We start from the raw sequence: 13,732 nt of genomic DNA, 5'->3' as shown, positions 1-13,732 counted from the left end.
ATAAGAGCAGGAAAAGACAATCAAACATGGCTAATTCCTAAAATAAGACGCTTTGTTAGTAGCACAAACTATGACTAATTCAAAGTTGTTTACTGCTTACAAAAAGCTTCAATAGCAGGATAAGAAGTACCTTCTTTTGTAATGCTAAGAGTGTGATTCTGAAGGAAAACTCCAAATCTGCTGTCCTTGACAGACCTTGTTAGTATGTGGATGGTCGGACATTGAAGCGTAACACAAGGCTGATCTGAGAACCCACACGGACGTAGTGCGGGTTTGTATGCCGTGAGTTGGGTGGCCAGTGATGGATGAAGGAGAGATTCTGCCCAGATAGTGGCAGTTGGGATAAGGTCCCTGATTTAATTTATAATTTTTCTAATTGATACGACTCTTCATGGTACTCTAGTAGAGTGGATGGGCTGGATAATCATCGCACGGCTTGAGTGCGGTTTTAATTGTGGTGAGTTGAAGCAGCTACTTACAAGAGAACTTTTGGATGGGGGAGTGTCCCGAAGCATTGACAGCTGAGAGATAGTTTTAAGACGTTCTTCTGCTTATAGATTTATTTCTATCTTCGTAACAAATAGGTTGGACACTGTACCGTATTCATGACAGTTTCCCGGTGATGAGGTAGGAAAATCACTTCTTTTGGCTGATATGTAGGAGGAGGTAGTTACATTATTCTGGATTTTAATGTGTATTTCACTTTACCTACAGAGACATAACAAAGGTATATGCCACATTATATTGGTGCTCTGGCAATTAGGGGAGTAATGAGTGATTTTTCACTTTGGGTACGAGCACTAATGTGTGCCATTTTTTCAGATATGTGCCTGAAATACGAGGTATTGGTGTATCTGTTTTGACACTTTTTTGAGGGTTTCAGTAATGAGCAAAACAAAGCTTTTTTATAAGATGGAGGGGCAACTGGCATGTACACATAAGTGTTATCTATGTTAGTATTGTCTGTTTACTTACTCTCTTGTGTTGTGTGATTATTTTCACGGTGGATGGTGGTCAAGGCACATTTAGACCGATGCGGTATATGAAAAATATTATTTGTTTTGTTTTTGTTCTTCCATATGACTTATGAGCTGAGTGTTTATCAATGTAAGGTCCTTCTCCTGAGCACTATTTTTGTGCCTGTGATTCACTGCTGTATGGTTTTACAGGATACGATGACCAAGATATGAAGTTAATGTATACTATGTCACAGGGTGACTTCTTCCCGCAGAGGACATAAGTCTGGCCTATGTAGAATAGAGGCTTTAGTTTCTTTTTAGCCCTGAAGAAGTCTTGAGGCGAGATGCTCATCAACGAAACACGTGTACATTTATTACTACGAACTTTGTAATCTGGAATCTATTTTTCACAATTATGTATATAATTTGCATGTGCTTAAGGCTGTTATTGTTTACGAAACCCTAGGGTTTACCGGACAAGATATTGTGTGCACAATAAGTGAGCAGCAGAACTCCTAAATTACCCTTTTGTTTGTGATCTAAGAACCATCCCAGACTTACAAATGAAGAACCTGATTTTCCCCATTATACTACCAGTAAAGGTGCACTCCATCAGTTTGAGGTCAGCCCCTCAAGTTGACAGGATTGGTTGCTGCCTTTCAAGGCTGTACATGCAATCCTTCGTAGGCCCCGATGACAAGATGTGTGGTTACATCCCATGCATAAACCTGTTTATGGACAAGCCGGAACTATGAGTTTGGTTTAATTTAACGCATCCAATAATAATCAGATGCGCTTTCTTTGATATCATTCATGATTATTATTTTTTAATAAATCGAATAAAGTGCAACACAGAAAAGATACATATATACATAAAGGTAGAATTCAGATTCATAAATAACTTATCTGCTTTAATAATTAATACGGGTAAAATGCAGTTTATGATTAAAGAAAAAACTGTTTAAACATTACAATCTATCAGTTTAAAACACACGGTTTAAAAAAGATATACTAAAAGTGCATTGTGTTGGGCCAATACAAGACACTTTTTGAAAACGCCCCTTCTGCATAACAGAGAACAGGCTCTGACAGCATTAGAAGGTAATAAAGAGCCGGTCTGTATTGGCAGAAACATTGATTGTTAAGAATTGGAAGCAGGTGCCTACATCAAAAGGGTTCATAGCATCTGCAGCAAATGGTAAAATGCTGAAGTGTCTGTATCACAAGGACAAATCATTATAGAACTCAGGTCAAACCGTCCTGCTGGGAAGCAAAGATGGGCTTTCATCTAGCTTATTTGAAATCTGGTTTAAAAAAAGAGACCTTTCCCACGGGTGTCTCAGGAGTAAAAGATAAGGCTTGGCCCATCATTTGTTTTTATAATTAGGTATTCTCTCAAGGTCGGTTTGCAAAAAGCCATACTCTTTCTTACATCTGAGGCACACTTAAATTAAATTGTTCTTGTGCCTTCACACACTCTCCCTTACCCAACATATGTGGGGAGTTGTACAGATAAGGCAAGCCCACACTCGGTGGTTCTCCTTACATAATCTAACCATGGTATTTTATGGCCATGATCACAGTCTAAGTAGTCTGAGACCATGTCACGATTAACACCTTTGCTGCCAGGTGTTCCCCCTCCTGTGCTAAGCCTTTGTTTGGCTATTGGGGTAGGTCGCGCTTTGGCCTCTATAATGTTTTGTCCATATAAAAAGGTATCCAAGCCACATTTGCGTCCTTTTTTTCTCAACATCCTGGGGATTGTAAAAGGTACCCATGGTTTGTGGCTTCCCTTGGAAGGGACCAAGAAATTAACCAAAATAAACAACTTTTGGGGGTTTTCGGGATAAAAAGGGCTGCAGAAAAAAGCGTTTTCTTTTCTCCTGCAAATGGCATCAACAAAGGGTTTGCGGTGCTAAAATCACAATCTTCCCAGCTTTCAGGAACAGGCAGACTTGAATCAGAAAAACAAATTGTTCAACACAATTTGGCCTTCTACTAGGAGATAGAAAATTTTCACTATTTTTTATGCTTTCAACCTCTTTCCAGTTAGTGGTGGAAACGGGTATGAAACCCATGGTAGATCCTGGAAATCTGTACATTTCTGAAAAGTAGACTAAATTCTGAATTAAAGAAGGGGTCATTTGTGAAGATCCTTTAAGGTTTTTCCATAAAAATTAACAGTTGAAAAATTAAAATATTGAAATTAAGTTGGAAAAAACAGTCATTTGTGTCTACGTTTTTATGTGTAACTACTTAATATGTCAGATTTTCAAAAGCAATATACCATTATGCCAGCTTGATCCTTCTTATTGAAGGGATATATAGGATTTGTAGGTTCACCAAGAACAAAAGATGTACCGAGGGCTGAGCAGCATTTTGCAATGGTTTTTCATTGTGTACCGGGTATACAGCAATTCATTGGGTAAAGACACAGAGTAAAACTAAATGGAAATCAAGGAAACCTATGCATTTCCAAAATGGGCACAAGATATGGAGTTTAGAAGCAGTGGTTATTTGTAAATCTCTGAATTTGAGGGTACTAATACTAGCATGTGAATTAGAGGGCATTTCTCAAAATGAGTTATTTCTTGCAAACTGTCGTACATTTGGAAGGTGCAAATGCAGAGAAAGACAATTGTAATAAAACGTGTTCTACTCTTCTGTGTTCCCCTAAGTCTGCCAATAAAAGTGGTATCTCACTTGCCTGGGTAGACCTAGTGCCCATGACCGGGAACGGGGGGAACTGCAACACGGATATATCACGTTTTTCCACTGAAAACTGACCCCTTTATTTTTTTGCAATGTGCCTAGCAGTGGATTTTTGGAAACCTAGCAAACCTGTACATGTTTGGAAACTAGACACCTAGAGGAATCCAGGAAGGGATGACTAGTGTAGATCCGACCAAGTTCTGCCACCCAACATCCCTTGCAAACCTCAAACTCTGACCTAAAATAACACATTTTCCTCACATTACATGATGGAACGTTCTGGAATCGGAGGGGAGCCACACACTTCCTTCCACCCAGCATTTCTCCAAGTCTTCTGATAAAAATAGTACCTCACTTGTGTGGGTAGGCCTAATGCCTGTGACAGCAAACAGGCCAAAAAGTATTGTGGAGACATTAAGATTATCTATCACAAAACCAAGGGGGGAACCTGCATTTGTGGTCCAGGGCTCGACGGCCAACTAGGGAAACCTACCAAACCCAGATATGTCTGAACACTCAACACCCGGGGGAGCTCAGGAAGGTGTGGCTTGTGTCTTATCAGAATCCCAGGCAAACCTCAAATTTAGCTACAAAATAAAACTTTCCTCACATTTATGTGCAGGAAAGTTATGGGATCATTGGGTCGGCACAAATTTCCTACCACCCAGAGATCCTACAGGTCTCCTGATACAAAGGCTTCCTCACTTGTGTGGGTGGGCCAAGTACCAACAACAGGGAAGGGCGCAAAATGTATTGTGGAGAGATCAAAATTATTTATCACAAAACTACTTGGTTTTGCAAGGGGGACACCCGAGATTTTGGACCTGGGCTCAATGGCCATCTGGGGAAACCTACCAAACCTAAACATTTCTGAAAACTATGCACGCGGGGAGTCCAAGGAGGTGTGACTTGCGTGGATCCGCCAATGTTGTGTTACCCAGAATCCCATGCAAACTACAAATTAAGCTTTGAAAAAAAATAACTTTTGCCTCACATTATTGGGTTTTATATAGAACTAGCTAGACTCTAAGGCATCTGAGTGCTTCACATGTTACGTGATAACGATTACAAGAGGTACTTGAGTTCATTCACAAGAGTCATAGTTGAACGATACAGCATTAAGTGGTTATGAATTCACACACGATGTAACACAAGGACCCATTGAGGAATGACATCGGGGGCAGAATAGGAGACTGAAAGTGTCGTGTGTGCATCTTGAAGGAACTAGTCAAAGTTCCCAGAGTTTCACCATGAGAAGGGGAGATATGGTATTTATACTGTTCTAACAGGAGCGGCTCATTCATCTGCCGCACGTTTGGTGTTGCTGTGTGTTCTGTGTGGGACCACCGCGCAGGCACAAATTTCCTACCACCCAGCGTTCCCCCAAGTCTCCAGATAAAAATGATACCTCACTTGCGTGGGTGGGCCTAGTGCCTGCGACAGGGAAGGGCCAAAAACGTGTAGAGATTGAGTGGGAATCCAAGTTGGTCCAAAAGGGTAGGGTTTTTTTTATATTCGTTTTTAGAATGACTCTGCTTTGGACACCCACACAAGTGATGTATCACTGTTTCATCATCAGCACGGAAGGAGTTAATGGTGGTATGCTGGGTACTCCAAACCTTCATCAACTAGAGGAGTGGGGCAAGTTGTATTTGATCTTCTACATAGGCTACATTCAGTTTCTCATGGGCACAAAAGTGAGAAATACACAGCCTACAGAAGCAACTGTCCTGCTGCAGTTTCAAACAGTTGTGGTACCCCTAAATAGTAGCCCAGTCTAACAAAATAGGGAGACTCTTCAATTCACTTACTTTCAGCAGGGGCAGAATAGGTTTACTTCCAACACTAACAGCAAGCCTGAACAATACCCACATGATTGGTTAAAGCGCAGGCAATGGTTTCAAAGACAAGTTGACCAAAAGTTCAGTGAATCAAAAGTAATGTCTAAATAGGGAAACTCGCTAACCCGTGTAATATTTTTGCCCTCGATAGGAATTTTGCAGGCCTGTCTCCCACAAACCATATAGTGCACCTTAACAATGTTAGTATCTAGATCAAAATTATACATAATTTGGACAAAGCAATCAATAAGGCCCCTAAGACCATTTAAATGTATGGGAGAGCAGCCATACATCGTCAGCATAAAGAAGGGCTGGGATAAATGCACATTTCGCCTTAGGAATATCCTAGCCATTGGAGACCAAAAAGGAATACAAACCGAAGATATATTAAAGAAATAAGATAGGCTCCAGAACACAGTCTTGTTAAACTCCCCAAGACAAACCAATGGGTTCTGTGCATTCGCCTCCAGTGCCAGATCTAACCGAGGCACTACCCCCCCTGTGTAGAGCCTTGGAACAACCACCAAGGCGGAAAGCATACCAATACTAGATAAAATGCCCAATAGTTTGGACTGATTAATATGGCCAAATGCACTGCTAAGATCCATAAATGCTAAATAAAGTAAAACTTTCTTCACAGTTACAGATTTCCCTATGATAAGACTGAAGTTTAAACCCTGCTCCAGGGTCAACAAAACTTCCCTGAAGCCATATTGTACCCGGCAGAGGATATCGTTATGCTGGGCCCAATCCTCAACTCTATGCAGGACAACCCAACCCAAGATCTTAACTACAGAATCCAGCAACACTATTGGGCTGTAGCAAAGGGAGTCCTGCTTGTTGCCCTTCTTAAACACAGGCACGAAAGCTGCGATCTTTCACAAGGTGGCAATTTGAACAGAAGCTGCAGCATTTCAAACATTTGTAATGAAGGGGGCCCAAAGCTGGGTGTTGGCCTTGTAAAGGTCCATGGGCACCACGTCTGGCCCTGGAGCCTTGTTTGACAGACTTGTCAATATGGCAGCAGTAACCTCTTCGAGCTCAAGTTGGGTCTCTTCTGCAGAATCTGCCACGGTACTATGTCCAAATAAGTAAATCCGTTTGAAATTGACCACACATTTATCCGGGCTAATATTGGAGTCTAACCCATCAGATGGAGTTATGGGTGCCTTCTTACTATTTACAATCTCCCAAAATACCACTATGCCCCTAGCTTTACACGTAGAAACAAAAGGCTCTCATGGTTCCTTCTTGACTACTCGTTTCCTATTCTTAATAGGGTCTTTGTATGCTAGCCTTGCTGCTGCAATACTTTGCTGATTTCGAGGTCGAACATAAAGGACTGCTTGAAGTCTACTATTTGCATTCCTGCACCCTTAATTCAATCCTCCAGATTTACAGAAACTCCCCATCCCCCCTCCCCTGAGAGGTCTAACAAGGTTTCTAGTGGGTTGATTTTGGATCTGAAAGGGATCTCAAAGATCAATAGGCAAAGGGACTGTGATTAAGAGACGATCAACTAGCAGGTTCAAATTCAACTTAATTAATCAATGCATCAAACTAGGAACATTAATAGCTCATCATCCATTGGTGGCAAACCAGTTATACCAAGGGAAGCAGTGGAGCAGGAACAGTCAGACAAATTAAGGGCGAGCTCAATCGGGTTATGGTCACTATAACAATTTTCTGTCACCCACCCGAGTAAACAAGCGGTTCCATATTATCAGTGATAAAAACAATCTATGGTTGAACCTAAGCACCAGCCAACAAAAGTGGGAGGCTGGTTATGAGACTCTCCCACAATATCTAACACAGTGGATAGGGCCGATTTACATAGGGCCTTGTACAGTCTTAAACCCTTTACTCGAAGTTCAGTGCATATTGACATATGACTCGGCAAAAAAACTTGAAGCCCAATTTAGCATTATAGTCTCCACCTAATATCACAGACATTAGTTTAAAAGACTAAAGGACCTAGATTTCAAGATTGACAGCTCTTGGAAGAGTGCCTAACTGTCAGCCTAAATCATAAACAGAACTGTTAAAAGTAACAAGTAGAAAATTAAACTTCTTGGGTAAAAAAAATCCACAAAATCTGGATCCCATTATGATTAAGGCCTATCGGAACAATCTGGAAGAACTTTGAAATACAGATCATAACAGTGAGACCACCCTGTGCTCTCTACCCATATGATGGGATGGCTGGTATAATAAAGCTCTCATAGCCATCCCATGCGATGTCCCCAAGGGCTCAGATTTCTTGCAGCATAACTATATCAAATTGGGTGATAAAATCAAACCAGAGGGTCTTGCCGTTTGGTCCTGATACCAGCAATGTTCCAGCAAACAAGCCTTAAGACAGAGCCTTGTTCAAACAGCAAGTTTTTTGTAGAGGGGCTACCTGTCGGTATCTTATCCATATCTTTGTGCACTGTAAGATCCTCTAAACGTCAAACTATACAATCTAGGTCTGACGGGTGAGGAGTTTTGTGGTTTGCGAGTCCCCAGACTCAATGGTGTCCTGTGATCAAATGCTGCTGATGGAATGTTTCATGATGCTCTTTGCAAATGAGACAGACGGCCCTCAGTCTAAAACATGTTTAACTATGACCAGTTCAGGTGTCAAGAACAACAAAATGAATTCCTGAGCAGGTTTACCCACAATTCATAGGATTGTTAACTGCATGGCTTGGTCATCTCTCTTCTGCTCAGGGACTGTGGATACCTTTACGCTCCCGTAACCGTTGCATTTTTACTCTCTTCACTTAAAGGATGGGCAGAGATCCCCTTGTGCTACTCATTTACTAGTTACCGCTTTCTGCCTTTCTTTCCTTCTCCTATTCCCACAATCAAGCGGACAATAGCATGTTGATTCACACTCTTCTGCTGCCCACACCAGTTTTGAAACTCATATTTGGTCCATATGATATCTAGGTAGATCACTGGTAATCTGCTGGGCAGCATAGAGGTCCTTTCTGAGTCGAGATGATCATTGTTCATCGCTGCCCTCCAATGTTAACTTTGTAACTGAGTACACCTGGGAACCTGATCTAAAGCTAACTGGAGCTGTTCAAAGAATATTTCACTAATACAAGCCATCAGAATGAACTAGAGTTCAATACAACAGCAAAGGTTCTTCATTTTGGATACAGACTAGGAGGATCACATTTTAAACACAAGTTCAGCACGTATTTCTGTGCTGAGTGGTTGGGACTCTCTGCTTTGGGTCGCTCTTAATTGTGTGGGACCCTACGTATTAATGTATTTATAACTATAGATGCACCGTACACGAATTACAATTGTGATTAAGAAAAAGCTGGTTCCAACTGCTTTATAGTGACTCATTGCTTCAGCGTTCAGTCCCATGATATTCCTGACAACTTACAATTTGTCTCAGATATAGCGGCACCTCTTATAATATGACTCTGCATATGCCCTGAAGAAGTCTATTGTAATGGACGAAACGCGTTGGCTGATCCACTCTACATGTTGCATGTCACGCTAACACCAATTGTGATTTAAAATAAAAAGGAAGATTTGAAGAATACAACTCTGGATACAGATCTTGTACTTTGTATAGTTGTCATGTAGTGGTGCACCGGTTGCTTTTTATGTTTAACATTGTCAATCAGGGATGTGGAATTCCTATAGCCCGATGCGCAGGACATATTGGTTGGGGTCAAGGGCAACAAGTTTTCATGTGTATTTTGTCCTTGGGAAGAGTAGGCCCAACCCCCTGCGGCACAAACCCTTTGGCTGCTAGTTTGCAGTACCACATTAAGGATCAGGGAAGGGTACTGCCTGCAGTTGAGGTAATATTTTTGTCCATATTTTAATGCTGTTCAAACTTGTATTTATGGTTCATTAATTGAAAACCTTTATTATTAGGTTGAGAGGTCTAAGTAAATGTTGCAAGCTCTGACTGCACTACTGACAGTGGTTCCAGTATAAAAATGTGTACAAACGTTTTCAAAGTTTAGCAATATGAAGCTATCTATAATGCTCCGGGAATGCTCTCTGATTTGATGCAAATATTTGCAGAAGCTTGAAAGGAAGTCTGATGATTCTTTGCTTTCAAAATAAAATGTTCATAGAAAAATGAAAGCAGGAAAAAAACATTTAGCTTAACTACTGTGAAATTTCTGGTACCATTTCTTTGCAACATCATTTAGTAATATGTGTTGATGTATGCTAGTATTTCTCAAAAATATTCATAATGGATAATCAGTGTAACCAGTTTTCATACAAATATAGGAAACACAAAATAAACCAGCATTGCCAAAGCCAGTAGGTCTGAAATTGGTGGTCAACTTTTTTAATTTTGTCAATGTGTGACCTGTTTTGACATGGTTTTTGTAAAACCTTATTGGTGTGAGAGCTGGCGGGCCCTCACAATTATAACAAACATTAGCAAAAGCAAAAATTCTTTTTGGTCTCAAAAAGCACACACTGTCACAGTAGTTACTGGCACTGAACAAAACTCTTTTGTGTGCAGAGATGCTCCTTGTGAAAGAGCAGAATGCGGTCACGCACAGTGAAGCCAGCCGATACAGAGAGAGAGACAGAATTTTAATAAACACAAAAGGTCACGGTCAACGCCAGACCAAATTAGGGGCCCAATTATTAAAGAAAGTCTCAAAAGGACTGCACCTTGACAGTGGGTGCTTAGATAGTGTTCACACAAACTTTGGGACATTTCCCTCTATTTACTGCTTTTGGGGATGGCAGGTTAGGTGCTAGCTGCTACAGGGTTTCGCTGTCAAATTGTTGTATCACAACAGCAAATGGCTTGGCTTTGCCACTGGTTCTAGACAAATACCATCAATGTGAGGTGGAGGATATGCTTTCTGTCCTCCCACCTAATCAGATCGGGGGTTCAAAAGCATTCATGCATGTCATTCTTTGACAGCTACTGAGGGTGGTTAGAACTCTATTTCACAATGTTTTTCTTTGAAAACATTATAGTTAAGCATCTCTCCAAGGGCCTCAGGTTGTCGTTGACTTTAATGCCAATCAAGGGATTGTGCCTTCTTTTTTCCCTCGTCCACCCTCCAACATCCAGAGGACTCATCACATTTTGGTTGATGGGGATTGCTTTATAATTTTCCTGGCAAGGACAAAAACAGTTATGTCCTTTGACATGATGTCATTAACTCTGGTAGTACCTTTAGTGGTCTCCCGCACTTCCAAGTGCAGCAAGGTTGATAGTCTCTTTCCGGGCCAGTCTAAGCCCATGCATCAAGGATAGTAGATTATGTACCTTTTAAGCACTATGTTGCTTTGGGTGCCATATACAAACTGGCCCCAGGTGTTCAGTAAGCTTTACACCATGGATCTCAGCTTGCAAGATGAGTCTCAGTTTGGCCAAGCTCTGTTGTACATAGTTGGGCAAACTCTGTTGTACATAGTTGGGCAGATGATAGCAGCTAATATGGCTGCCTTTCTCACTTTTGGAAATCATGATTTGTAATGTTCCCAAGAGTACTGATTTTGTTTTTGGGGTGGGTGTAAACAAACATTACTCACTGCAGTGGCTTTTACTGGTAGTATATACTTCTTCTTTCTCCAGACAAGTCTACCAATACATTTTCTTTCTGTGATTTTGGTGTAGATACTAAGGCAGGGTTATGGAATTCAACCATTGGTGAAATGGTTCTACCTCCAAGACCAAACTCCTGCTGTGAACACTATGCTGTGGTGTCGTGCCTGCTGCCCTTCGTTTCCCATGACTATGGAGGCATGTAAGACTGCAGACTACAATGTCCAAGTCACTAAATGCTTTTAAATAAAACCACGAAAATTCCCTCTAAAAGCCTTTGCTAAATTGTTCCTCTCTCAGCAGGTGCTCTGGAAGCAAGTAGAGCACTCTAGTAAGAGACCAATAAACGGAAGCTACCTGATGTTCCTCGTTCTATAACTTTGCTATGGTGTGGGCAGTTTCAATCCAAGAAGATTATCAGGAGAATAGGAGTTCAGAGTCAGCAATACCTCTAATCTTTTCAAATTCCTTCAACGTTTGCATCTTGCTAGATCACTATAAATGGAATGAGAAATATATTATCTAGACTTCCAATACTACGGACAATATGCCTCATTAAGGTCGTGAAGAAAAATCCTTTTAGAAGAGATTACAATCAGATGTGTGCTTCCATTACTGGTTGTATCTCTAGGTTCTTCCAATGCCCTTTGCACTGATGATCTGGGTCACCAAGATACTCCTGAAGAAAAATCCTCCTAACCCTCAAAAAGGGAAGAAGGAAAATGTAAAAAGACTTGACAAGGAGTTGCAACTTCATTCGCAGCCACAATGCCTGTTCGAAGAAAAGTGAGTCCTCTGCCAGGACAGGATACCGTATGAGAATACCAAGGTTTCCATTTTTGTGATAGCTTATAAACTGAACCTGTCCCAGGGTAAGAAATGTTAATGAAGAACCCCACTCTATAAAGAAACAGCATAAGGTCTGTACTGGGTGGCATTTGCATCGCTATATATCTACTAATGTCAAACATGAGTTTTGCACAGTAGATTACTACTGCAAGATAGTGTGCTATGTGGTCGCCACTGGCAGAAGCTGGTAGTGCTTATATTCCACTATGAATTTAAGAAATGTTACGATTGTTGTTCCCTCACATAGCACCTAGTATATTTTTCACATGCACAAAAAGAAAACCTTGCTCCGGGTCTACAACCTCTAGTGACATCATATTAATGAACTCTTTGGGGTTATTTTGTCTCGGATACAAAATTAGGCGCATTGAAGCAGAAAAAACACAGATGCTCATTGTGAGGGCTTTGGGTGTGAGGGGGTTGCAATGAGGGATGGATTGAACCACTTTTACAGTACTCAAATGTTTTTTTCAACTAAGATGTAGCTTTGTATATTCGAAGTCAGCGGCCAAGCATGACAGTTTATTTACCCACTTGTCCTTAACACTTTTCTCACTCCTTAATAAGGTGTGGCACAGTAAAAAGGTAATCAATTTCTGGTGAGTTGATGTTATGAAAGGTCTCATCCATTATATTTAACATAGCACTGAGAGTTGCACTGTAACCTCTGTAGGCAGATAGTAAATTACTGTCCAGGTTTTAAGGATTCCGTTGGCTTTGGAAAATAATTGTTGGAACTCAGACATAGAAGGGTATAGAATGGTTGCATTCTTTTTAAGTTCAAGTAGAATTTTATTAGGAGAAACAAAGTTAATGCAGGGGAGGGAAAAGAAAAAGGGAATACAAAAATAAAAAGCAAATGAGGCTATTCAATTAAAGTGTACACTCACAGAGGCAATGTAACGTGGGATATAAAACAAAACGTGCGGGGAGTTAAATGCTAAAGAAATAGAAGGAACAAAAGGTTATTCAAGGGGGTTTTGAAACTTCTTGCTGAAATGGGGGTAAGTGAGAGGATCGTTTGGCGCAGACATCTAGATAAAGGGTAACAGGGAGCCATAATGCATGTCGTTTTGGGGCCAAAGTAACGGGATAAACGAATGCAGTGTCCAACCTGTGATTGTAACAGACATTAAAGAATGGTTGCATTCTAAACGGACACTGTGGACAGAAATCCATGAATTCTACAGTGCACATACAGAGTTATGCACTTTTCCATCAATCCATTGCAGTGCAATATCAGTCCCCAACATAGATAATTAAAATCAATTACAGGTTCAGAAGATGACCAATAATGTATGTATTAGGACAAGTTTTCACAGAATGCCTGAAGAATCGATTTTGATTAGACAGATGTGTAAAGGCTTTAGGCATGATTGACTACTGTGGTTATATGTGCTGACTGTAAAATGTAATTATGTACATTACGACTTTTCTGTCGGAGTTATTCTGAAAATAAAAAAACAGTTTAAAAAAATTGCTAAATAAAAAAATCAATTAACAGGAAAGTCAAGCAAGGCCGGTTGAAAACATCTGTATATTAAATAAAAAATCCACATTCTTTGCAAAAGATTTAAACCCATCAATGGTCAAAAGTATCAGATTATTCTTAGAAGTCAAAGCTTTACATTTACCTGCACGGCTAGTAAACGTCCCACGGTCACTAGAGGATGGCTTCTGTGGAGATGGCTGGGGATGTGCAGCAGGGGTCGAAGGCTCCCTCATGCGGCCAATCACATTATCAGACAGCTACAAAATAAACCCAATTTAAAATTAATCAAATTCAAACAGCAATGTAGATTATACTTGCATTGTATTCGAATCAGTAGTAT

The 13,732-nt window shown here is 40.6% G+C and overlaps 1 protein-coding gene across 1 annotated transcript in view; it reads right to left on the bottom strand.

Moving 5' to 3' along the window:
- CHCHD3 (coiled-coil-helix-coiled-coil-helix domain containing 3) overlaps positions 1-13,732 on the bottom strand; it is a 1,074,460-nt gene that overhangs the window by 998,674 nt on the left and 62,054 nt on the right. Inside the window, exon 2 of the mRNA XM_086918923.1 lies at positions 13,535-13,649. Within this exon, the coding sequence (XP_086775049.1) occupies positions 13,535-13,649 (115 nt within the window). The remainder of the gene's footprint in view (positions 1-13,534; positions 13,650-13,732) is intronic.

This window comes from Lissotriton vulgaris, chromosome 1_1 (assembly GCF_964263255.1).
Source record: "Lissotriton vulgaris chromosome 1_1, aLisVul1.2, whole genome shotgun sequence".
NCBI lineage: Eukaryota > Metazoa > Chordata > Amphibia > Caudata > Salamandridae > Lissotriton > Lissotriton vulgaris.
The sequence above is the reverse complement of the archived record's forward strand: the minus strand, read 5'-3'. Positions and strand labels throughout refer to the sequence as shown.